At 38.1% G+C, this 27,665-nt stretch overlaps 1 protein-coding gene across 1 annotated transcript in view; it reads left to right on the top strand.

Annotated features, from left to right (window-relative positions):
- CACNA2D3 (calcium voltage-gated channel auxiliary subunit alpha2delta 3) overlaps window positions 1-27,665 on the top strand; it is a 961,034-nt gene that overhangs the window by 262,560 nt on the left and 670,809 nt on the right. Inside the window, 1 exon segment of the mRNA XM_058443425.1 lies at window positions 4,779-4,838. Within this exon segment, the coding sequence (XP_058299408.1) occupies window positions 4,779-4,838 (60 nt within the window).

Here is a 27,665-nt window from a genome sequence, read left to right as displayed (position 1 = left end):
GCTTTGTTCCAAGTCCAGGATGTATATTCCAGTATATTGTTATCATTTTTATTGAGTAAGGAAAAGCTTTGGCATTAAACAAGGGATAAAAGATTTGTGGGCAAAACTGCTGTTTTCTCTTACCTCACAGCTCAGTTCCGAAGGCTGGAGTCTTCAAAGCCATTTTTGTTTCCAGTATTCACGTTTAATTAAAAACCACATTCACAATTCTATAATCCCGTTTGTTGACCTAAAAAAGGAATTCATATAAAAGAAAATTAACATTATTATTAAAAGTACACTGCCTTTATAATAGGTATAAAAGAGTAACAGTTTTCCCCAGGCTCAGTGGCAGTTTCTTATATAATAACTAAAATATTAGCAAATTTAATGGATTTTTCTTACCTGCAAATTTGTTTTAAAAACGTATTTCATTGGACTTAGATGATTATAATGACATTTGCTGAGAAAAGAGATGTCAATAATAGGCTGTTACTTTCTATTGGCAAGCATCAGAATTTGAAGTTCTCTGGTCTTGACTCTGTTAGATGATTAATCAATGTATTTTAATTTTATTAACTGGGGAAACTTGGCCAGGTGCAGTGACTCACGCCTGTAATCCCAGCACTTTGGGAGGCCCAGGTGGGCAGATCACCTGAGGTCAGGAGTTCGAGACCAGCCTAGCCAACATGGTGAAACCCCATCTCTGCTAAAAAATACAAAAATTAGCTGGAAGTGATGGCACGTGCCTGTAATCCCAGCTACTCTGGAGGCTGCGGCAGGAGAATCGCTTGAACCCAGGAGGCGGAGCTTGCAGTGAGCCGAGATCACGCCACTGCACTCCAGCCTGGGCGACAGAGCGAGACTCCGTCTCAAAAACAAAACAAAACACAGGAGAAACTTCTGTCCCCGTGACTCAGTTTTTTTTATTTTTTTGAGATAGGGTCTTGTTCTGTTGCCCAGGCTGGAGTGCAGTAGTGCAATCTTGGCTCACTGCAGCCTCTGCCTCCCGGACTCAAGTGATCCTCCCACCTGAGTTTCACCACTAGCTGGGACTATAGGTGGGTGCCACCACGCCTGGCTAATTTGTATTTTTTGTAGAGATGGGGATTTGCCATGTTGCCCAGGCTGATTTTGAAGTCCTGGGCTCATACAATCCACCTGCCTTGGCCTCCCAAAGTGCTGGGATTACACCACGCCCAGCCTGTTTTAGGTAAATCTATGGAAGATGGTTTCCTTGTTAAATAACATTTCTTTTAATTTGTTTACCTTTATAAGAGTACTTTCAGAGGAAAGATTACTGTCCTTTGTTCTTTCCACAAGACACATAGTTCTTGATGATGTGCCATTTTTCATGACTGTCGTACACAACAGCTGAGCCTGTTTTGGAAGGGCATCTCCTGAGTTCTCCCAGAAAATGTAGGCCTGTCTCCCATTGGCATCAGAGGGCAGGTTGGGACAACCTGGTGGGTGCTGCTTGCAGGGTGTATCCATTCAAAGAGCCCTCTTCTGGGATACCTATTTGCTTCATAAGAAACAACTATTACATGTAGCTGCTGGTTGATTATCATTTCTTGAATCATGTTTCCTAAAGCTTTCTAGTGAGAATGATGGAAAAAATATCTTCGTGGATGGAGAAGGAAATATGTGGGGTAAATTAAGTTTAAAAAAAGACATGCAGTGCTTGCTTTGGCAGCACATATATTAAAATGAGAGCAATCCAGAGGAGATTAGCAAGGAAGACATGCAAATTTGCGAAGAGTTCCCTATTAGAAAAAAAAAAAAAAAAGGCATGCGGCAAATTTAACTTGAACAGGAACATAAAAACTTGCTAGCAGGTCAAATTCTCATGTATTTACTTCACTCAGCACAGAGTGCAGTGTTCTGGCTGCTCTTAGTAGTTAATACAATATTATCCGATGCTTTCCAGTGTTACCTTCTTGTATTGTTACCTGCTTTGTATTGCAGGGTTTATGGTTTAAATATACTTTATGTTTTGTTACATAGGAATATGTTACATAGTTTGCATGACTGTACAGTATACATATACATACACATATACATACACACATATGTAAATAAAATATATATGAAATACATTTCATGGGTACTGTTGCATGATGATTTCAACTTGCCTATTATTTTCATCCTGTTCTCTTTTTTGTTGGTCCCACATGACTTTATTATTATTTTTTCCTTTCCAATTCTTTACTTTTTCTCAGTATTATCTGTCTTGGTAATTGTGTAGTTCTACTTTATCTTTTGATCATTTAAACATTTTATCAACTTTTCTTCTCTAGATTCTCAGTGCGTAGACACCATTAAAAATCCATTTTTTATGTGTTGAAGTAAATAAATGCTCAAATGCATGACTCGTTTTGATAATGTAAGTATTCAGACATGCATAATATTTAATACACATTCTGTAAAGCTCAATATGTAACTGATTTCATGATACATGCATAGGAATTCTAAATCTATTACAAAGATTAAGAGAATATGCTCTCAGAAACACATAGTTTTCTTTCTTTTTATATATCACTGCCTGTCACTCATCTGTCAGGATCCACAGTGTTTTTGCAGATTGTACCATGTGATCCCAGAAGGCTTTCAAGCTTCACTGACTAGGATGATTCTAGGAAGACAGTGACCCAATGAACGCTTGGGGCCCACTTACCTGATCTTTGTAGATGGTTCCTCTTCTTACTTTTCTGTTTCTCATTCTCTCCATCTTACGTCTTTTTTTCTGTAAAGATTTTATGTCTTAAAGTGACAGTATTTTAGGTAGGAATACGTAAGTTTTGTTTTTTGTTTTTGAGACAGAGTCTCACTCTGTCGCCCAGGCTGGAATGCAGTGGTGTGATCTCGGCTCACTGCAGCCTCTGCCTCCTGGGTTCAAGCGATTCTCCTGCCTCAGCCTCTTGAATAGCTGAGACTACAGGCGTGTGCCACCACGCCTGGCTAATTTTTGTGTTTTTTTGTTGAGATGGGGTTTTTGCCACGTTGACCAGGCTGGTCTCTTAATTCCTGACCTCAGGTGATCTGCCCGCCTCTGCCTCCCAAAGTGCTGGGATTACTAGTGTGAACCTACCATGCCTGGCCTAGGTACATAGATTTTACAAAGTTAAATAAGAGTTGAGAAACCTTGGAGGTTTAATCAGGCATCAGGAGTGAGGTGAGGAATGGGATGAATGCTGTTTTTAGCCAGTGGTTCTCAAACTTTAGTGGCATCAGAACTACCTGCAGGGCTTGTTAGACCAGATTGCTGGTCCTCACCTACAGAACTTTTGATTCGGTGGGACTGGGATGGGCGTTGCTACAATTTCCCAGGTGAAACTGATCCTGCCAATGTGGGACCGCACTTTGAGAAGCACTGCTCTAGGGTCACTACTTTTTGTATTTTCAGGTGAGGAAACTGAGGCTCAGACAAGGGAAGGGTCCTGCTCAAGATTTCACACCTGTAGACCTGTAGTGTGTTAGCATCCGGGCTAGAATGAGGACCAGGTCTCATGGCTCTGGCCTCTGATGTTCTCTGGGGATTGTTCTTTGACCAGTGAAGGAAAAAACCCTTCCTGACCTTCTGATCAACTGAAGATAGTCTGGGAAATCACATTTCCACCCTTGCCAAATTCCTGTCTGTGGGCAGCACTGTCTCTGGCTGGCCAGTCTCTTTCTTTGTATGTCCTGTGGCGAAAGTGGGCTTTGGTGCTCTATACTGCTGCTTAAAGTTACCCAAATATATTTCAGCCTCTTCACTTCCATATCCAATTTAATAATTATTCATGGGACATTTGTCTGTCAATTTGTGACCATTTAGAGATTAATATTAATGCCATCATTTTTCACACGTGGCCTATTAAACTCAGACCTATATTATGTCAAGAAAAAGCAAGTTAAAGACAGCATAGGATACAAGAGTGACCATAGGAAAAATAGAAGTGGTCAAATTTTTGCTTAGATCTAAGATTTTGCTTTTAGTTTGATGTAATTTCAGTGAAATATTATTTCACCAAATGAGAATTTTCTGTAATATCCTCTAGCCTATATTTTCAAGGTGGGAAATATTGTTGGCAAAATCAAATTAAATTAAAATGATTTTGATTGTTGAATAATTGTCTAAATGAAGGCATCGTGAAATGGGTTTCATAAGAATATTAATGTGTCGAATTTCACTGGCCGAGAAGAATAACAAGAATTGTGTTCTTGTGGGTCCTGAGTATTCGTTTAATTTAAGTGATTGCTTTATTGGGTTGCAGATTGTCACAGTGGCATTGATGAACCATAAAATGCAAATAACTGTCACGTGATAATTACATATTAGAACTGGGTACAGAAAGAATTGACCTTGAATGATTGAGGGAATTAGAATAAGTACTCTTTTCCAAAATATTGGGGAAGAAAGCTAGCCCACTTAAAGTTGGACTTGATTCAAGGCAATAAATCTTGACTAAGGGCGTTCTATACCTAAGGAATGCACTATGCTAGGTGGGTTTTGGATCTGCATTGGGCCTCAAGGGCCAGTGTCTGAATTGTTATGTAAATGGATGCAGAACACATGTGCATTTATAAATGTGTGCATAACAATAAATATTTATTGGAAGAATTATTGATTGAATGATGAAGGCAGAATCCAAATGTTGACACTGATGTGATTATTTTCAGTTTTGTGGGAGCAAAGGCATCAGATCACAATGTATGAGCCATGATACAGTCTGTCACTTTTGGTCAATGGAGAAATGGGGTTCAGGCCACAATTCTGATCCTTAATGCTGTCTTCTGGTTTTTTTTTTTTCTTTTAGCGTCTGGTGGAGGCTGCAGAAGAAGCACACCTGAAACATGAATTTGATGCAGACTTACAGGTAACTGATTATAGTTTGAGTTAAATTGTTTTGTGTGTTTCCTGCCAAAGGAGAAGGACCAGGTATACCAGGAATACTGATTTTTCAGTGATTGGGAGGGAGAGGCTTTTGAGAGGATGGTACCGAGTTGGAATAAATTGCCTATCTTTGACAGGATTCTTAAGCAATCCGCAACCACTTTCTAACAATGACAGTTATAATGGGTAATGCCAAACACTCACATGTGTGTAATCAGATTTCAATAAACTATTCCGCAATATAGGGGGAGTTAAATTGGTCAACTGGCAATAATCACCAGATCTCTGAATGGTGAATTGATAAGATAGCAGAATATATCCAAATCCCACTTGGCTGGCTGCATTTTGGAATGCAAGTGACTGAAAGCAATACTGTGATGGATCTATCCTTGAATTGATTGTTAATAAAATTTAAAAATTAAATCATTCACTGATTTGAGATTCAAATACCCATTTCATTAATTTCTTGCAGTAGATCTTGCACCTGATCATGACATGACTGTGTCTGATTGAGAAGGATTTTGATGTCGATGTGTATAGAAAACATAGTAAAGGGCAACAAGTGAATTAAATAATACTTGGAGGTTCCAGCTGGGTGTGGTGGCTCACGCCTGTTATCCCAGCACTTTGGGAGGCTGAGGCAGGTGCATCGCTTGAGGCCAGAAGTTTGAGACCAGCCTGGCCAACATGGTGAAACCCCGTCTCTACTAAAAATACAAAAATTAGCTGGGCGTGGTGGCGCACGCCTGCCATCCTAGCTACTTGGGAAACTGAGGCAGGAGAATTGCTTGAACCTGGGCAGCAGACGTTGCAGTGAGCTGAGATTGAGCCACTGCACTCCAGCCTGGGTGACAGAGTGAGAGTCTGTCTCAAATAAGTAAGTAAGTAAGTAAGTAAAACTTGGAGATTCCTTTGGGTCTCCCTGAAAGAACTTTTATCTAAATTGGCACTTTGAGTTTTGTGACCTTTCCTCACTGCTAGGAAAACAGAAGGAGCAAACCTTAAAGTTTGAGCTTTGCTAGACGTATTTCTTGTAGTGGCATGTGGTCACAATTCGGAAATAGTGTTGACTTTCCTATATTACCATTTATATGGGAAATAGAAAGGCAGACATAAATCATTAGGCACAAAAAAAGATGGCAATACCAAAGCTGACCACCGGCTGCATGTCTCTCTGGAAGATGTGTCCTTGTCATCACCCTCATCTGTGTCTTTTGCTTTGTGGGTAAAACAATGCATATTCAAGTGGGGTGATCGAGGAAAGTTTAATTAAGGAAATATTTTCAAATGTGTAGTCGGGGTTAAGTGAAACCAACATGCAGTGGTGTTCAGATAAACCAACAGGCAATGGTGGCATATCCCAGAGCTAGCCATGCTTCTGGCCTGAAGAGAGGAAAACTAGGGTTTCCAGAACTCAAGGAAGATGGCTACGTGGAAAAAGGATTTGATAGAGGAGTATAGCCATCCATGGTGAGCTGGAAAGGGTGAAATTTGGGATAATGATACCCCAGTACTCTCATGCTTTCTTATTTCTTGCCAGTACTCAATTGGCTGAATCCAGCTGTTGGTATGGTTGATGTAGTTCAGTTCAGTCATTGAGCTGGGTGAGGAAGGTTGAAGAATGGTTCTGGAGGGGCAAACAGAAAATATCAAGTCCATTATCAGCAGTCTTTTTAGGCATAATACTCAACATTTGAAACAAATAGAGCCAGAGGTATAGCTAAGCATAAGAGGGAAATGAGGAGAAGCTCTGGGGATGGTTGGAAACATCGGAAGAGGAGTTGGCAGCTGGCCCAGCTCTTTGAGTGAAGCTGCTGAGAAGGGACAGAAGATAGTGAGAAGAACCTTGAATATAGCAAGAAGTACCTCACCTTCCTAAAGCCATACTCAGTTCTCACATGATTGCTCCACAAAGATCTAGGGGCCATTTACTGGCCACATTTGTCTTCATTGAACCAGATCTTCAGAGAGTTTGGACTTGTAGAGTGGGCCAGAAGGGATTTAATGGCAGCATCAGGAAGCACTTTGGCAGGTGTGAAGATTATAAGGACCTCTTGAGTGCATTGCCCAGGGAAGCTGTCTCACTTTTCTCAGAAGTTCCTGAAGGCTTTTCAGGAATATTCTGATTTTAAGTGACAGAAACTCAACTCATATCAACTTAGCTTGTAACAATGAATAAAATAAGAATCCATGAGTCCACTTGATAATAAATAAACAGATAGATAGATTAAAAAATAGACAAATGGGCCAGGCTGGGTGGCTCACACCTGTAATCCCAGCACTTTGGAAAGCCAAGGCGGGAGGATCAGGAGTTGGAGACCAGCTTGGCCAACATGGTGAAACCCCATCTCTACTAAAAATACAAAAATTAGCTGGGCATGGTGGCAGGCGCCTATAATCCCAGCTACTCAGGAGGCTGAGACAGGAGAATCGCTTGAAGCTGGGAGTTGGATGTTGGAGTCAGCCAGGATCATGCCAGTGCACTCCAGCCTGGGCAACAAAGAGAGAAACTCCATCTAAAAAAAAAAAAAAAAAAAGATAAATGAGGGGGAACGTCTTAGAAGGCAACTAATGCATATAGAAAAATGATTGAGTTAGAAAATTATGGTAATTAACTGAGGCAAGAATCTTCAGTGGATGCTAAAATTAGTTGGCAAAAGTTTGGTGAAGAACAGGACACTTATAGTCTCAAACTATTTGCCCACAAGTTACTCATCAATTACAAAGGGAAAAATAGCAATCTTATTGTGGAGAAACCTGATAGACACCACCTAAAACAAATAATCGAGGTTATTGTCACCAATAGTGAGACAAATTGACATCAAGTGCCTCCAGATGTGATGACTCAGAAAAATATAACACAGTTACGTAGAATTCTTGCCCAAAATGTGTAGCCTGACTGTAATCGTGATAAAACATCAGACAAATCTAGATTGAGGAACATTCTACAAAGTAACTGTCTGGACTCGTCTTCAAAAATGCCAAGATCAAGAAGGAGAAAGAAATGTTGAGGATTTGCTCCTAATTCAAAGAGGATGAGGACACATGACTGCTACATGCAATGTGCGATCCTGAACTGGACCCTGAACTAGAAAACAAAGTTTTAATATGGACTGTGCATTAGAAAACAATGCTGTATTAATGTTGGATTGTCGGATTTTCATCCCTGTACTGTGATTATATTAAGGAATGTCCTTATTCTTTGATTTTTTCTGGCTTCATTGGTTCAACAGGAAGGAGTGATTGTGCAGGAGAGAGTGAGAAACATTATTGGAAGTGATGACTGCTTTGTAAAATCTGTTATTTATGGCTCATATGGTCAATTTTACTGAGAGATAAGGGTTAGTGGGATGGGGCATGGGAGGGGATGATGTGGTTGACTTCTGGGGATTACTTATCCTTCAGCAGATAAAAAATGTTCTGTGGTTTTAGTTCAGCCAACGTAGAGACATTCTTGTTTGTCCATCTGAAGCTATTATTATTTTCCAAGAGTGTTCTGATTTCCTATTACCGAAGTTTTACAATAAAATTCTGGTGTAGCACAAGTGATTCCCTCTGTCAAAGGGGGTGCTGTGATTGTGAATGCAGCATTGGCATCTCTTGAAAAAACGAGGCACCAAGAAAATAAGTCTCTAGTTTTTGTTCTCTTGGGAACAAGGAAAGGGAGCTAAAGTTTTCCTCCCTAGTCACCTGTTCTGGACGTGTACAACGAAAGCATCAGAGGGTACCATTGTGGTCTGAACATAAGAGTAGATGTTGAAATACTCTGTCAATATGACGATGCCATTCACACTGGTGCTCCGACCTCAGTGAACTCCTCTATGGGTCAAAGTAAACCGCATACACCTTGGTGGAGACCTGTGAAAGAGAGGCCTTTGATAAACTGGATGTGCATGGAAGAATTTGTCTTGGCTTAGATGAAGGTTTTGAAGCTACTGAAGCTTCTATGCTATTAAGTGCAAGTCTGTTAACAGCTCGGGTGTCAGCCCCATTGCTATTACTGAGGTAGCAGGTCTGTGTACTGGCTCTGAATTTATTACTATGATGGTCCATTAGAGCTGATCAATTGTTAATCTGGGTTCTGCTGACCTCTCAGCAACCCCTGGCAGATAATTGTTTTTATCAAAAAAAATTTCAGACTACCATCTGCTCCCTGTGAAATAACGCTGAGAAGGAACCTACCCTATTAGCTCAGGAGTAGAGGGAGCTGGAAGTCTGTTTTCATACAGAAAAAAAAAGTGATTTTGCAAAATTTCCTAACCTGTGTAGTTTTAATTCGTATATATCTTAGCTTCCGTCTTCCCAAAACAGAAAAGAGATGATGCATCTGCCCCTTCTCTCACACTTTAGACTGGAGACGTTGCATCATTGCAACATTCATATGCTTCAAAGTGAAGAATTTGCTTTTCATTGGTAAAATAATCAAAAGTTACAAAAAGAAAGTTATAACTCCTTTATTATCACGATTTTATTTTCCATTTAAATTCCCCCTGCAGTCTCTTCAGAGGTTTAACTTTTCCCCCATGACCTTATGGCTTTGACATCTACAGCCCCCTCTGTAAAGTCCTTACTATGGCATTAGATTGTTAGTTGTTAACAAAAACTGTATTGGGGCAAGAGGCAAAATGCGGCTTCTGAAGGATAGCATGTGTGAACAAACCAAAATGCAGAATCCTCCATAGAAAACAGATGTGCTTGGCCTTCATTGGCGGGGTGGCTTTCTTTCTTTCTTTCTTTCTTTTTTTTTTTTTTTTTTGAGACAGAGTCTCGATCTGTCACCCAGACTGGAGTGCAGTGGTGCAATCTCAGCTCACTACAACCTCTGCCTCCCAGCTTCAAGTGATTCTCGTGCCTCAGCCTCCCGAGTAGCTGGGATTACAGGTATGCACCATGACACCCAGCTACTTCTTGTATTTTTTGTGGATACCAGGTTTCACCCTGTTGGCTAGGCTGGTCTCAAGCTCCTGGGCTCAAGTGACCTGCCTGCCTTGGCCTCCCAAAGTGCTGAGATTACAGGTATGAGCCACCGTGCCCAGCCTGGCAGGGTAAGTTTCTTGTGGACACTGGTGTCAGTTCAGCCCTCTGGCTTGTCCCTCTTTCTGGTGGCCTGTGGGTCCTAGATTGGCCTTCTCTTGGTGTAGTTCTTTATTCCCTGGTATCTTCATTGGGTCAGTTTTCAGTCATAATTGATAACAGAGGCCTTGTTATAATAGCATCTCTCTCCTTTTTTACTTTATGCTGTGAATTAACATAGGCTTTTCTTAAAAGATTGGTAGTTCCAATGAGAACAGTTTAAAAAAATACTACCCTATGTCTCAGTTATTACATGTGATTATTTTAGTGTTGCACCCTCATTATTTTGATGGCAAAACCCAATTCCAGGTGGAGAAGCAGGAGACCCTAGCTTTGAATACCAAGCCATTGATGAATTTCCAGAAAATTAAGTCTATACATGTTCTAGTACAGTTCAGAATGCCTTCCCCCTCTTACATACTCTTTCTTTTTGAGTTTTTCCACTGGCAGTAAAGAAGAAGAAAAAAAGTCCTTTTGACAGTTTACTAAAAACCTGCTTATCTTTGAACCACAAACATATTTTCTTCGAAAGCTGTTTCAAATAAGTGCCAATTGCACAGAGCGGGTGCACAGAGAGAGAAAAAAATATGGTTTTGAATTGTGTATCCTGCAGAAGCTTTTTCTATTACAAAGTTTTCTATGATAGTTTTTCTTTGTTGTTTTGTAAGTAATAGGGAAAAAGAAAAGTGTGGTGACATTCAGAGGGATAACAAGTTTGGGAAGGGAAAGGAGCTGGCAGCACACTTCCTTCTGGTCCTCACCAAGCTGGAAGAGCCTACCTTGCAAATGTAGTGGCCTGATTTCAAAGGTAGGGTGGAGGCTTTGGAGTGGAGGGGGAATAAAGACTGTTTTGGGAAACCTCTGAGTTAAGATGACTTCTGATACTTCCTAGAGCAGCTTACTCTACCTCCTTACCTGTTACAATGGGAGCTTTGTGTTGAAGGAAACCCAAGAAAGGAGAGAAAGGGCAGCTCAGGAGCCCCAGCACTCAATGTAGAACTTCTTTCAACATCCACTAGGAAAAGGAAGCCTTTCTAAGAAAAAGGATTAGCAAGGACAATGGGAGAGTGATGTCAATAAGATGGCTGGCTAGAAGAAGCCCTTAGTGCTTGTTCCCTGCCGCCCTGCAAAGACAGCCAAAACAATGAATAAACTGCTGGATTTTGATGAAAATAACTAAACAGTGCTGAAGTGCATCAAAGGAGTAACAGAAGCCCTGTAGACCACAGAAGCCCAGGATGGACGCATAGAGAAGGGAAGCACCTTGCTTCTACTACCCCATCCCCAAGGTGGGGTCAATTCAAAACCAGGAGTTACTTCTCCCTGTGGAAAAAAGGTGAGCAAGAAGACTGCCGGAAGCACCCATCATCGATGTGGACCCTTGTAATGCTCTCCACTGGGGACTCCTACTGACCTCACAGGTGCTCACGTCAGCTGAGGGAGCTGGCTGGTGTCCACATGGCTGCACTCTCCCCAGAGAAGCAGCTGACACTGTGTCCTGTCCCCTGTGACCCATGTGGGTACTGCACCATCTTTGAACTTGAACCACTGCTGGAGTGTGTCTGGTCCTGGTGCAGTTAGCCACAACACCCTTTCGTCCCTGAGGCTTTGTTGCCACTGAACCACCCTTGCCTGCTGGCCCACCATCCCTAAGCTGAGCTGCTGCTACACCCTACCCCAGGGGCCAAGCTGGTGTGTAGCTGCTCTACCTACCCCTCCCAGTCACTATCGTGCTTTGCCCCTCAGAGCCTAAGCTGAAGCAGCACCCTGCATCCTGGGGAATTGGTGCCTTGTCTGCCCAGAGCAGTAAGGCTCCCTGTGCCTGAGCTAAAGAGGTACATCAACTTGTGGGGAAATGGAGCCATAGCCAGACTGAGCAGCCACACATCCCTGGGCTGATCTGACGTGGTATCCCACATCCCAGGGAAACAGGGCGTTGATTGAGCTGGGACACCTTGCCCTACTGGCTGAAGAACTGTAGTACCCTGCTTCCCTAGAACTGGACTAGCCTTGCAGAGTATGAGACACCCCGCTTCTTGGGGAGTGGAGTCATCACTGTGCTGTTCCCTGCCTTCCAAGGTGCAAACAGCAGCTAGGCTTTGTCATTTTGGGTACCTTGTTGCTGCTGCACGTGTCCATACAGGGTCTAGGATGCTTCCGTGTCTCACCATCTAGGGGTCCAGAGTTATGTGAGGTAGGCATCTCATTCACTGGGGCCTGAATTGCCACTGTGCTTGTTGGCGCTGGTTCCCAAATTGCAGCTTTACCTTGCTCCCTGGGCTCAAATCATCAGAGCACCCCTTCTTCCTCAGGGAAAGGCCAGTTCTGTGTCCTGTCCCCTGGGGTCAGAGTCACAACTACATCCCAGCTCCCTGGGCCGGCCTCAGCTGCTTGGTTGTGCCCCAGAGTCACAGATCCTGGTGTGTAGGCAATCTGCCTCCAACCCTGCCTTGGAGAGTGAACCTTCACCTTAGAACTCAGGTGCCAAACTTAAGCTCATGAAACCCTGAGCCCAGGACTCCTCTTCCATGGATATTCTGAGCACCTGTTTCCTGGAACTCAGTACTGCTGCAGCTGCTTGAGGGCTGTGTCAGACGTGACATCAAGAGAGATCTTCTCATCTAAGACTCACCATTGCGTGGAAAGAAAGAAGAGGAGGACATCAAAAGCCCTTGTCACCAAGGACCTTGACAACCTTTGCTACCACCACCACTGTCCCAAACTCCTACAGCCTAGTCTATCAGACACCCACAGTCATTTCTGACATTGATCACAGCTAAAGAAGCTTCACAGAGGATATACAACTGCTTCTAGTAGGAACTTAGAGTCACCATGCCCTACCCAATTGGCACAGGAAGACCCATCTGCAAGTGAAAGTCTTTCCCTATAAAAGCCACTCTGTAAAGTTTGGAAGAGGTGATTGTTTCACCAGATGTGCAGACATCAATGCAAGAAACAAGAAACATGAAAAAGCAAGGAAACAGTACATTGCCAAAGTAACACAATAATTCTCTAGTAACTTACTCCAAGAAAAGGAAATTTATGAATTTTCTAAAAAGGAGTTCAAAATAATGATTGTGAGGAAACTCTGTGAGATTTGAGATAAGATAGATAGGCAATTCAGTGAAATCAGAAAAAAATTCGTGATCTGAATGATAACCTCAACAGAGATAAATATCATTAAAAAGAACCAAATAAAAATCTTGGAGCTGAAGAATTCAATGAATGAAGTAAAAAATATAATAGAAAACTTCAATATCAGACTAGATCAAGCAGAAGAAAGAATCTCTGAACTTGATGATAGGTCTTTTGAAATTACCTAGTCAATGGAAAAATAAGAAAAATGAATGAAAGAATGAAGACAGTCTGCAGAACTTATGAAATGTCATCAAGTGAACAAAGATTCATATTAGGAGAATTGCAGAAGGATAAGGGACAAAGGTAGGAAGAGGAAGCTTATGCAATAATGAAATAATTGCAGAAAACCTCCAAATTCTTGGAAGAGATTTGGACATCCAGATCTGTGAAACTCAAAAGTCCCCAAACAGATTCAACCCAAACCAAAGTGGTTCTCTCTGAGGTACATTATAATTAAACTATCAAAAGTCAATGACAAAGAGATAATTTTAAAAGAACAAGAGAAAAGTGTCAAGTCACATATAAGGGAAATCATCATTAGAATGTCAGTGAATTTCTTAAGAGAAACGTTACAAGCCAGGAGAGAATGGGATGAAAATTTTAAAGTGCTGAAAGGAAAAAGAATGTCAGCCAAGAATACTATACCCATTAAAGGTGTCCTTCAGGAATAAAGGAGAAACAAAAGTCTTTCCTAGGCAAGCAAAAGTTGAGAGAATTTATCACTACTAAACCTGTCTTACAAGAAATACTTAAGAGAGTTCTTCAAGCAGAAACGAAAGGATGTGAATTACTAATATATCAACATATGAAAGTATAAAATTCAATGGTAAAGGTCAAGTCCAGAATACTTCATTATTGATATGATACTCTGTAAATCATGTATATCTTTAGTATAAAGGTCAAAAGTCAAAACAGTCAAAAATAATGACAGCCACCATTAATTAAGAAATGCTTAATATAAAAAGATGTAAATTCTGCCATCAAAAATATAAATTGTTGGCAGAGGGCAAAAGTTAAGAGTTTTTGTATGAGAATGAAATTAAGTTGTTATCAGTGTAAAATATCCTATTATAACTGTATGATGTTTTGCATAAACCTTATGGTAACTGCAAAGCAAAACCTATAGCATGTATACCAATGGTAAAGAGAAAAGAATAAAAACTTAGCACTACAGAAACTTACCAGATTACAAAGATAAAAAACAAGAGAGGGAGAAGGGAACAAAGGATCTGTGAAACAACCAGAATACAATTAATAAAATGGCAGTAATAATTCTTTACCTATCAATAATTACAATGAATATAAATGGATTAAATTCTCCAATCAAAAGACATAGAGTGGCTAAATTGATTAAAAAAACAAGGTCCAACTATATGCTACCCACAAGAGACCCGCTTTAGCCTTAAGGACACACATAGGCTGAAAGTAAAGGAATGGAAGAAGATATTCCATGCAAATGGTAACCAAAAAAAGAGCAGGGGTGGTTATACTTATATCTAATAAAATAGGTTTTAAGTATGGAACTGTCACAAAAGACAAACAGAGTCACTATTTAATGATAAGGGGCTCAATTCATCAAGAGGACATAACATCTGTAAATATATATGCACCCAATGTGAGAGCACCTAAGACAAATATTAATTGACATTAAGGGAGAAATAGATAGCAATACGATAATAGTAAGGGACTTTGATATCCCACTTTCAACAATGGACAGATCAGATGAAAATTAATAAGGAAATACTGTAATTGAACTGCACTTCAGAAAAAAAATGGACCTAACAAATATATACAGAACTTTCCATCCAATAGCAGCAGAATATACATTCTTCCCTAGTGCACATGGAACATTCTCCAGGACAGACCACATGGTAAGCCACAAAATAAGTCTTAACAAACTAAGAAGATTGGAATCATATCAAGTATTGTTTATGACCACAATTATATGAAACTACGAATCAACAATAGGAAGATTTTTGGAAAAGTCAATAATATGTGGAAATTAAACAACATGCTCCTGAACAACCCAGTGGATCAAAGAAGAAATCAAGAAGAAAATGTAGCAATATCTTGGCCAGGCACAGTGGCTCACACCTATAATCCCAGCACTTTGGGAGATGGAGGTAGACAGATCACTTGAAGAGTTCGAGACCAGCTTGGGCAACAAGTGAGACCTGTCTCTGCAAAAAATAAAAAAAAATTAGCTAGTCTTGGTGGCGTGCGCCTGTAGTTCCAGCTATTCAGAAGGCCGAGGTGGAAGAGTGTCTTAAACCTGGGAGGCAGAGGTTTCAGTGAGCCAAGATTGTGCCACTGCACTCCAGCCTGGGTGACAGAGCCAGACCGTATCTCTCACACACACATACACACATACACACACACACACACAATAAAAATATCTTGAGGCAAAAGATAGTGAAGACATAACATACCAAAACCTATGGGATACAACAAAAGTGGTTCTGGGAGGGAAGTTCACAGCTGTAAATGCCTACATTAAAAAATAAGAAATATTTCAAATAATAATAAGAAAGATTTTAAATAAGTAGCCCAACATTACACCTCAAGGAACTAGGAAAGGAAGAACAAGTTAAACCCAAAGTTAGCAGAAGGAAGGAAATAATAAAAATCAGAACAGAAATAAATCAAATTGGGGATAGAAAAACCATAGAAAAAATTAACTGAGTTGTTTTTTTCTTGAAAACATAAAATTAACAAACCCTTAGCTAGACTAAGAAAAAAAAGAGAAGACTCAAATATATGAAATCAGAAATGAAAGTGGAGACATTATAACAGAAGCCTCAGAAATAAAAAGCTTCATAAGTAACTATTATGAACAATTATATGCCAAGAAATTTGATAACCTAGAGGAAATGGATAAATTCTTTGTAAAACCAAGGTTTTGCCAAGGTTGAATCAGGAAGAAATAGAAAGCCCGCATAGAGCAATAACAAAGAGAATGAAGTAGTAATTAAAAACCTCCTAAAAAATAAAAGCCAGATGGCTTTACGGCTGAATTATATTACATTTTCAAACAAGAATTACTACCCAAACTTCTTAAACTCATCCAAAAAATAGAGCTGGAGGGAATACTTCCTAACATGTTTTCTGAAGCCAGCATCACCTTGGTACCTAAACCAAACACACCACGGTAAAGAAAACTACAGGTCAGGTCAGTATCAATATCTCTGATGAATATTCATGTAAAAATCATCAATAATATTTTAGCAACTCAAATTCAACAACAAATCAAGAAGATTATACATCATGATCAAGAGAGATGTATCCCTGGCTATGTAAGACTAGCATATGCAAATTAATCAATGTGATACTTTCATTAACAGACAAAAACCACGCTAGCATATAAACTGATGAAGAAAAAGCATTCAACAAAGTTCAATATCCTTTCTTGATAAAAACTCTTAACAGTTTAAGTATAGATGGAAGGTTTCTCAGCATAATAAAGTTCATTTATGAAAAACCCACAGCTAGCATCATAATCAGTGAGGAGAAACTGAAAGCTTTTCTTTTAAGATCTGCTGTAAGGTATAAGAATGCCCACACTTGCCACTTCTATTCAACATAGTACTGGAAGTATTAGCAAGAGCAATTAGACGAAAAAGAAATAAAAAGCGTTCAGATTGGAACAAAAGAAGTAAAATTATCACTAATTACAGACGACATGATCCTTTATGTAGAAAACCCCAAAGACTCCACCAGAAAGCTGTTAGATCTCAATAAAGTTGCAGGATGTAAAATAAAGATACAAAAATCTCTTGTATTTCGGTTCTATACACAAATAACAACCTAGATGAAAAATTCAAGAAAATAATCTCATTTCTAATAGCATCAAAAATAAAACAAGATGAATTACTTAAGAATAAATTTTACCAAGGAAGTAAAAGACATACACTGAAAACTATAAAACGTTGATGAAAGAAATTGAAGAGTACACTGAAAACTATAAAACATTGATGAAAGAAATTGAAGAGGACACAAATAGATATTTCATGCTCATGAATTGGAAGAATTAATATTGTTAAAATGTCTATACTACCTAAAGCAGTATGTATAGATCCAATGCAATCCCTATCAAAATCCCAATGGCATTCTTCACATAAATGTAAAAACCCTAAAATTTATGTGGAACCACATTAAACCCTGAATAGGCAAAGTACTACTCAGTAAAAAAAAAAAAAAAAAAAAAAAGTTGGAGGCTTCACCACAATGGAGGAAAGAATAGTCTCATTAATAAATGGTTCTGGGAAAACTGGATTTCCATGTGCAAAAGAATGAAATTGGACCCTTATCTTATATACAAAAGTCAACTCAAAATGGATAAAAGACCTAAATGTAAAACCTGAAACCATAAAACTCCTAGAAGAAAATATAGGGGGTAAACTCCTTGACAGTGACCTTGACAGTGATTTCTTGGATGTCACACCAAAAGCTCAGGCTACAAAAGCAAAAATAGATAAATGGGACTACATCAAACTAAAAAGCTTCTGCACAGCAATGGAAACAATTAATAAAAATATTGGGAAAAATATTCACAAATCATGTATCTGCTAAGGGTTAATATCCAAAATTTATAAAGAACTCACACAACTCAATAGCAAAAAAAACACGTGACCCAATTAGCAATGTGCAAAGGACATTAGTATACATTTCTCCAAAGATGACACAAAAATGGCCCACAGGTACACAGAAAGGGGCTCGGCATCACTAATCATCAGAGAAATACAAATTAAAACTGCAATATCACTTCACACCTGTTAGGATAACTGTTGTCAAAAAGACAACTGTTGGCGAGGGTGTGGAGAAAAGGAAACTCTTGTACGCTGCTGGTGGGAATATAGATTGGTGTAGCCATTATGAAAAACAGTATGGAGGTTACTAAACAAATTGAAAATAGAACTACTGTATGACCCAGAAGTTGTTCTTCTGGGTATATACTCAAAGGAAATGAAATCATCACCTCATAAAGATACCTGCAGTCACATGTTCATTGCACCATTTTCCACAATAGCCAAGATAGAGAAACAACCTAGGTGCCCATCAATGGACTAATGGGTAAAGAAACTGTGTGCATATATATATATGTATATAGTGTGTATGTGTGTATATATATGTACACTATATATATTTCAGATTGAAGAATACTCCAGTGTGTATATACACACACATTGTATAATGTGTGTACACATATATACAATGGAATATTATGCAACCTTAAAAAAGGAGGAGATCTTAACATTTGCTACAACATGGATAAATGGGGAGGACATTATGCTAAGTGAAATAAGCCAGACACAGAAAGAAAAATATTTCATGATCTCACTTATGTGTGGAATTTAAAACAACAAAAGAAGGTTAGATATATAGAGATAGAGAATAAAATATTCATTACCATGTTCACGGTGGGAGAGAGGAAATGGGAGTTGTAGGTCAAAGAATACAAAGTAGCAAATATGTAGAATGTATAAGTTGATCTAATGTGCAACATGAGAATTATAGTTAATAATAGTGTATTGTATTCAGGACTTTTGTTAAGTGAGTAGATAGATTATAGCTGCTTTTGTCACTGGGAAGGGGGATAGGTAACTATGTGAACTGATGGATATATTAATTTGTTCCACTATAGTAACCAGTTTACTGTATATATATTATACTCTAAATACACGCAATAACATTTATTTTTTAAAAAAGAAAGGACAATGGAACAGCAAACAGCAGAGCAGAGCTCTCACCTACCTCTACAGCATTTTTCTGCTGGAAAGTAGGGCTTTTGCCTTGGGGAAAACTGTATATTGTAAACAAGAGCAGTGGAAGGGTTTAGCAGAACTACTTCTTGAGTGGAGGAAATGACTATTCTCACTGGGGGTTTTCCTGGGTTCTTACCAAGCTCCAATCCGTCAGTCTGCACTTTGACTGAGTGAGGTGTTGAGCTCCTAGCTGTGGGGCTATGGGAAAAAGCAAGGAAAACCCAGGCCCAGAATTAGAACTGGTGTTTTTCATAGAGATAGGAAATTGGCTTTTGTGCAGTAAACAAAATATGGGTCACATCTGTAGGAGAAATAAATGAAAACAGAAGGAACTTTCATATTTTTATGCTAAAATAACCACCCCCACAATCATCTAACTGATGAAAGCGTGCCTATTGCTTTTGTTTTTTAATGTGTATCAGCTTGGCAGGTGGTCACAGTGTCTTCTTCATCTTAAGATCTTAGATTAGATGTTTCTTAGTTAGGACTTGCCACATGTCATTTATTCATAAGACTGATGTATAAATAGTTTGCAAGGAATCTTTAAGTGTGATAATTTAAAAATCAAAGCTACTTCTCAGTTGTTAAACACACACACATCTGATCCAAACACACACTATCATTTCATTTGAGTAGGCATTATAACTTGTGAATAAGGCCAGTGTTATGACTTTGAACTTTGTGTTAACCAGTTATTTGGTGGTCACATGTTATGCTCATGACCTTGACTATTGGTCAAATGAGAGTGGAAGAAGGGGCAGTGGGCGGAACCTCAGCTTGATCCAATACAGAGAGCCTTGGCCTGGAGGTTGAGAAATTTAGGATCTAGTAGTTTCAATCCCAGCTGGACTATTTACATGCTCAAAGATCTGCTGCTGTGGCTTCTTTGCTCATCCATAAAAGTATGCACTTATAATATCTAGGTGATTTCTAAGATCTCATCCATCTGTCACATACTATGATTCATTCAGCCAATAGTTATTAATGGCCTCCTGTGTATCAGGCACTGTACTGTGAATGTGGCCCTGAGCTGTACTGTGAATGTGGCCCTAGCCAATAGTTATTAATGGCCTCCTGTGTACCAGGCACTGTACTGTGAATGTGGCCCTGAGCTGGACAGAGAGGTGTGATCTTTCTTCTCCTAGAACTTACCGTCTAATGTGAGGGACAGATATTAAAGACATGATGATGTAAGTAATCATTTAAATAATTTAAATCAAATTTCAATTGTGATAAGTGACATGAAAGAGAAGTACAGGGTATTATCACAGTGCATGACAAGGAGACCTCACCTAGGAGTTCAGGGTACCTTGGAGAAAATCCCCAAAGGGCAAGTCTGGATTGAGTGGAGCTTCTAAGAGCTCCACTCAATATCTCGAAGCACAGAGAACACATAATATCTTAATTTTCCACAAATGCAAAATTAAAATTGCCTAACAGACCAGGCAAAACCAAAATGGAGTCAGTCATGCTAAATGCCATGTAATTAAACTGAAACTTTAAGGAAGCAGACAGATACCCTGAAAGACCAGTTTTTTCCCTGAAAACAGAACATTCCAGTCTACCTGAGTCAGCATAAATAGGAAGACCCAGCTGCTTTCACTTTTACCAAAAAAGTAACCTGTAGTAACCAGATGTTAACCAGTTGCCTTTTTTTCTATTGTTCTGTCTCCTTTTTCTCATCTTACAAAACCTACTGTTCTGCCATTGCCCAGTGAGAGCTCTCATTCTGTTTCGTAGAATGGAGACTAGCCTGATCCATGAATTATTAATAAAAGCCAAGTGAATCTGTAACCAAATTTGTTGTCTTTTGGCAACTCTCATGACACTTTATTTTTGCTTCTTTAATGATGCTTATTACTTGCTATCTTGTTAATTTTTTTCACATAAGTGTCCATTTGTTGCTTAATTTAACATTGATTCAGAATTAAGTCCAGTTGTAGGTTATGGGACTCCCACAAACTGAGAGGGGACCCTAACTCTCCAGGAAAGTTCTGTCTATTAGATAGGCATGTAAGCAAATGGCTATAATATAACATGAACAGGAGCTAACCAGTTAAGAGCATCATGTGAGCTCCATGAGGGTAGGATTGATTGTTCTGCAACCTTTATTCATTTATGTATTTTTCCAACAAATACGGATATTCTTCATTTTATTGTGCTTTGCTCTATTGCCCATCACAGATACTGTGTTTTTACAATTAAAGCTTTATAGCAACCCTGAGTTGAACAAGTTTACTGGTGCCGTTTTTTCCAACAGCACATGCTCACGTCATGTCTTTGTGTCACACTTTGATAATTCTCACAATATTTCAGACTTTTTCACTATTGCTATATGTGTTATGGTGATCTGTGATCAGTGATCTTTGGACGTTACTGTTGTAATTACTTTGGGGCATCATGAACCACACCCATATAAGATGGCACACTTAATTGATAAATATTGCATGTGTTGGACTGCCCCACCAACCAGCCACTCCCTCATCTCTCTCCCTCTCTTCAGACCTGTCTCCTGAGACACAAGAATATTGAAATTAGGCCATTAATAACCCTACAGTGGCCTCTAAGTGTTCAAGAGAAAGGAAGAGCCACATGTCTCTCACTTTAAATCAAAAGCTGGAAGTGATTAAGCTTAATGAGGAAGACATGTTGAAAGCAGAGATGGGCCAAAAGCTAGGCCTCTTGGACCAAGCAGTTAGCTAAGTTGTGAAAGCAAAGGAAAAGTCTTGAAGGAAATTACAAGTGCTGCTTCAGTGAACACAGCCTTATTGCTGATATGGAGAAATTTTAGTGGTCTAGATAGATCAGACCTGTCACAATACTTCCTTAAGCCAAAGCCTAATTTGGAGCAAGGCCCTTACTCTTTTCAGTTCTATGAAGGCTGAGAGAAGTGAGAAAGCTACCAAAGAAAAGCTTGAAGCTAGCAGAGTTGGTTCATGAGGTTTAAGGAAGGAAGCCATCTCTACAACATAAAAGTGCAAGGTGAAGCAGCAAGTGCTGATGTAGAAAGTACAGCAAGTTATTCAGAAGGTTTAAGATCTAAGATAATTGATGAAGGTGGCTGTAGAAAACATATAAGGCTGATGCAACAACCTTATATTGGAAGAAGATACTATCTAGGATTCTCCTAGTTAAAGAGGAGAAGTCGGCTTGGCGTGGTGGCTCACTCCTGTAATCCTAGCACTTTGGGAGGCCAAGGCGGATGGATCACAAGGTCAGGAGTTTGAGACGAGCCTGGCCAACATGGTGAAACCACATCTCTACTAAAAATACACACACAAAAAACAGCCAGGCATGGTGGCTTGCACCTGTAATCCCAGCTACTCAGGAGGCTGAGGCAGGAGAATTGCTTGAACCCGGGAGGTGGAGGATGCAGTGAGCCAAGATTGCACCACTGCACTCCAGCCTGGGCAACAGAGCAAGACTCTGTCCCAGGAAAAAGAAAAAAAAAAAAAAGGAGAATTCAGTGCCTGGATTCAGAGCTTCAAAGCTCAGGCTGACTCTCTTATTAGGGGCTAATGCAACTGGTGACCTTAAGTTGAAGCCAATGCTTACTTACCATTCCAAGAACCCTAGGGCCCTTAAGAATTATGCTAAATCTACTGTACCTGTGCTCTATAAATGGAACAACAAAGCCTGGATGACTGCACATCTGTTTGCCGCATGGTTTACTGAATATTTTAAGCCTATTGTTGAGACATACTGCTCAGAAAAAGGATTCCTTTCAAAATGTTACATCTCATTGACAATGCACATGGCAACAGAAGAGCTTTGCTGGGGATGTACAAGGAGATTAATGTTGTTTTCATGCCTGCTAATGCAACATCCTTTCTGCAGTCCATGGATCAGGGAGTAATTTCAACTTTCAAGTCTTATTATTTAAGAAATGCAGTTAGTAAGGCTGTAGCCACCATAAGTAGTGATTCCTCTGGTCTGGGCAAAGTAAATTGAAAAGCTTTTGGAAAGGATTCACCATTCTAGATGCCACTAAGAACACTTCTGATTCATGAAAGGAGGTAAAAATATCAGCATTAACAAGAATTTGTCAGAGTCTAAGCCTCATGGATGTCTTTGAGGGGTTCAAGACTTTAGTGAAAGAAGTTACTGTAGATGTGGTAGAAGTAGCAAGAAGACTAGAATTAGAAACGGAACCTGAAAATGTGACTGATTTGCTGCAATCTCATGATAAAACTTTAATGAATGAGAAGTTGATTCTTACGGATGAACAAAGTCGCTTCTTGAGGTGGAAACTACTCCCAGTAAAGATGCTGTAAACATTGTTGAAATGACAAGGAGGGATTTAGAATATTTTATAAAGGTAGTTGATAAGGCAGCAGCAGGGTTTAAAAGGATTGACTGCAGTTTTTGAAGTTCTACTATGGGTAAAATACCATCAAACAACATTGCATGCTACTGAGAAATCTTTTGTGAAAGGAGGAGTGAATTGATGAAGCAAACTTCATTATTGTCCTATTTTAAGAAATTGCCACAGTCACTCCAACCTTTAGCAACCATCACCCTGATCAGTCAGCAGCCATCAACATGGAGTCAAGACCCTCCACCAGCAGAAAGATTACAACTCACTAAAGGCTCAGATGATCATTAGCATTTTGTATCAATGAAGTATTTTAAAATTAAGGTATGCACGTTGTTTTTTTAGACATAATGCTATTGCATACTTAATAGACTGTGGTATAGTATAAACATAACTTTTATGTGTACTGAGAAACAAAAAAATTCATGTGATTTGCTTTATTGCAATATTTGCTTTATCATGGTGTTATGGAACTAAACCTACAATATCTCCGAGGTATGCCCATATTCACCGAATACCTGTTGTAATCCAGACGTCATGCTAAACAAAGGGAATAGAGAGATCCAAGTGAAACAAAAAACAAAAAAGAGCTAGGATATCACCCATTTGATGTACAGTTACACAAACTGCTGCCTAACTACACTTGTGATGAGTGTTATTTTTTATTTTGTTTTGTAAAATTTGCATACAGTACGTGTAGGTCTGAAAACTTGAAGTTTGACTTGATAAGGAGAGTTCCTTTCTGCCCTCTTTGCATTCAGCTTCCTTCTGTCCTCCACAGTAAACCATTCTTGTGATTTCTAACATCATAAATTAGTTTTATATATTCTTGAACTTTATAAAAAATAGAATAGTATAGCACATAGTCTTTTGTGTCTGGTTTCTTTTATTGATCATAATGTCTGAAATTCGTCCACAGTGTTGGATGAATTCCTTCTTCTTTTCTGATGTAAACATTGGGTACTGTACATTTCCTTCTAAATGGTGCTTCCACTGCATTCTCCTCTCTCTCATTTTAATATATCCTGTTTTCATTATCTTTCAGTTCAAAATGTTTTCTAATTTTCCTTGTTAATGCTCCTTTAACCTGTGGTATTAAAGTCTTCAAATATGATTGTGGATTTGTTTATTTGTTTAGTTCTGATGGATTTTTGTTCATGTATTTTGAAACTCTTTTTATTAGATGTTATACATTTAGGATTGCTTTGTCTTCTGGTTAATGTTATAATTTTATCTTTTAGATTTTATCTTTTATCATTAAGAAATATTCTTATTAGTGTGAATATTCCAGGTTTTGCAGCACTAGCTTTTATACGGTGTATCTTTTTTCTGTACCTTTACTTATAACCTGTCTGCAATTCTGGTCTTGTTCTTTTTTTTTTTTTTTTAGTCTGACAACTTCTGCCTTTTAGTTGGATAGTTTAGTCATTTACACTTTATGTAATTATTGATATAATTGGATTTGCCTTCTTATATACTTTCTCTCTTTTTTTTTTTGTTTATTTCTTTTCCTGTCTTCTTTTGAGTTAATTGAATGTGCTTTAGCACATCATTTAATTTCTCTATTGGCTTTAAATCTACCTTAATTTTTGGTATTATCATACATCTTTTATATATGTTATAAATCTTATAATGTAACATTATTTTTGTTTTGCTTTTGATTTTGCTTTAAATGGCTGTCTTCTAAAGACATAGTAATATATTTAGCTACATATTTACCATTTCTGACACTCTTCATTCCTTCATATAGAGTTGAGTTTCCATTTGTTATTTCTCTTCAGCTTAAAGAACCCCTTTTAGCAATTTTTAATTTTTGTTTTGCAAGTCTGGTAGCAATACTGCTCAGCTTTTGTTTATCTAAAAATATCTTCATTTTACCCTCATTTTGGAAGGATAATTTTGCTGGAGATAAAATTGTGAGTTGACAGCTAATTTTTTTCTTTTAGCATTTTAAGGATGTAATTCCATTCTCTTCTGATCTTTAGTGTTTCTGATGATATATCCGCCAACATTTGTATCTTTGTTCTCCTGTATTCAGTGAGTCATTTTTCTCTTCTGCTTTCAAGAGTTTTTTCATTATGTTTGATTTTCAGTGTACTACACAGTGTGATAAGGATGTTTCTAGATGCATATATATATATATTTTTTTTTTGCTGCTTGTTCTGCTTGGAGTTTGCTGACATTTTAAAATATTCTAACTATATTTGGAAATTTTTAAATAGTTATTTCTTCAAAATATTACCTGCCCCTTTCTCTTTATAGTTCCTTCTGGAACTTAAATGACATCTATGTTAGATTGCTTAATATCCTCACTGTGGCTCTTTTCATTTGTTTCCAATCTATAATTTATCTACAAGTTTATTAACTTTTTCTTCTGTAGTCTCCAATCTTCCATTAAAATCATTTAGTGACTGTTTTATTTCATATATTGTATTTCTAGTTCCCGGATTTTCATTAAATCTTTTTTTTAGTTTCCATTTCTTTGCTGAAATTCTCCATATGTACACTTTTTTTTTTTTTTTTTTTTTTAAGTCTTTGAACATACTGACAATAACTGTTTTAAATTCCTTCTCTGGTAATTTCATCATGTGGTTCCTTTCTGTTTCTTTTGACTGCTTTTTCTTTTTAAGTCACTTTTTTTTTTTGCCTCTTCCCTTGTCTAGTAATTTCTTATAGTATGCTAGACATTGTGTTATATGTTTTACTGATTTGTATACATTTACTTGTAAGTTTCATCCATGTAATGTAAGTTTAAATCAATTAAGTTTATACTAGGAAATAGTATAAATAGTTTAAATCAATGAAATTTATACTAGGAAACAATTATTAAAGAGATGAAAAGGAGAGAATGATATACTACATAGCAGGGCAGTCTCCAGTGGTTTGATCTTTTGCATTCTAACATTATATCAGCAGTGAGAACAGCATTGACTTGTTCATTCCGAAAGAACTACACAAGGCCATCTTCTAGATAAGTGAAAGAGAAAAATGCATTTCTGTTATAGAATCTTGAAATGTAAACATTGTTTCTCAAAACCGTATAACTTTGACAGCTTAATTGTATTAGTGCCATCCCCGTTCTAAATCTATATTAACGTATTGATATTAACAAGTGTAAAGACAAAAAGTACAACTTTACAGCAGTGATAATTGATAAGGTTTTGTTTGCATAGTCATTTTATTTTACAATTTAGAGGGAGAAAATACCATTATTTCCTTCTTCCAAAGTTGTCTTTTATTTGCCTGTGCAAAGTTTCCATATTAGTGACCCTCTTTTTTTCTTTGCTGCTTATGTGTTTAGAAACTCTGGTCTTTTTACTTCTAATTGCATGAATAATGAACAACTTGGAAAAACTCCTATATGTTTTCCCCATTGCCCTTATTTTTCTTGTTACAACATTTTTTTTTTCTGTTGTGACTATAGGTCTTAATTGTGGGTAATGGTGGCTACAGAAGTCTGAATTGTTCGTTTATAAAGTGAATTCTTTCCTACCAAAGTCCTTGGCTCTTTTATGATTCTTTTAACTTTTTTTTTTCTCCCACTGGGCTTTCTCAAAGCCTGGGGATATTTATTTTAAATAAATAGTTGTTTCAAACACATTTGTTTTAGATAATTCATTTTAAACACAGTATGTCACCAATTTCAATTTTATTAAATATTTCAACGAACAAATACTTCTAAAGTTTCGTTTTATTGTTTTTGCATACACAACATTATTGTGGTGTTTCAGACGTCATACACTTTGTAAAGGGGGCATTTGGGGACACCCGAGTGTTCTTGGCATATCCAAAATTATGCTAGATAAACCCTTCATGGTTCTGTTAATTATAATATTCAGAGTCCCACAGTACATTTCCGTAAAACTTAGTGTTTCTTTCATTAAGATGGTTGACTGCAGAAATCACTGGCAGACCCCAGAAATTACCTCAGCATCTTTCTCCAGAAAATTCTCTGGCAGTAAGGGGAATGCCCTTAGGTTGTTGATTATTCACCAAGAATCTTATGATCCAGGGATTTGCCAACTACTGTTTAATTTTTAAATTAAACCTTGAATCTGGTGGCAATCCAGAAAGTAGACAACTCACCATAAATTTTCCACTCCTATTTATGTCTGTTAATTTACCTGATAGGAATTAGAATTCATTCTTTTCTACTTTCCAGTTATTTTGTGATGCAGATTTTCATAATATATGTATCTCCAAGCATATGCCTGTGGCATGGTAATCCTAATTTCTTCCAATTAAAAATTATTTTATGACTAACAACTTTAGGATATTTCTCTGTTGGTTAATAATACTAATAGGATATAGTAACAATGATAAGAGTAATAGACACCATTATTGATAATGTATTAAGTACAGGCAGTGGCATAAATCCTTCACAGACATTATTTCATTTATTTTTCTCCCTGTAATCCTATGGGGTAGATACCATTATCTCTGTTTTACATATGGAGAAACTAAAGATTGAGAGGCCAAGTGATGGACCCAAGGTAAGACAACAGTAGATGGATGAATCACA

The sequence above is a fragment of the Hylobates moloch genome, unplaced genomic scaffold (genome assembly GCF_009828535.3).
Source record: "Hylobates moloch isolate HMO894 unplaced genomic scaffold, HMol_V3 SCAFFOLD_8, whole genome shotgun sequence".
NCBI lineage: Eukaryota > Metazoa > Chordata > Mammalia > Primates > Hylobatidae > Hylobates > Hylobates moloch.
This window is presented reverse-complemented; position numbering and strand designations above follow the sequence as displayed.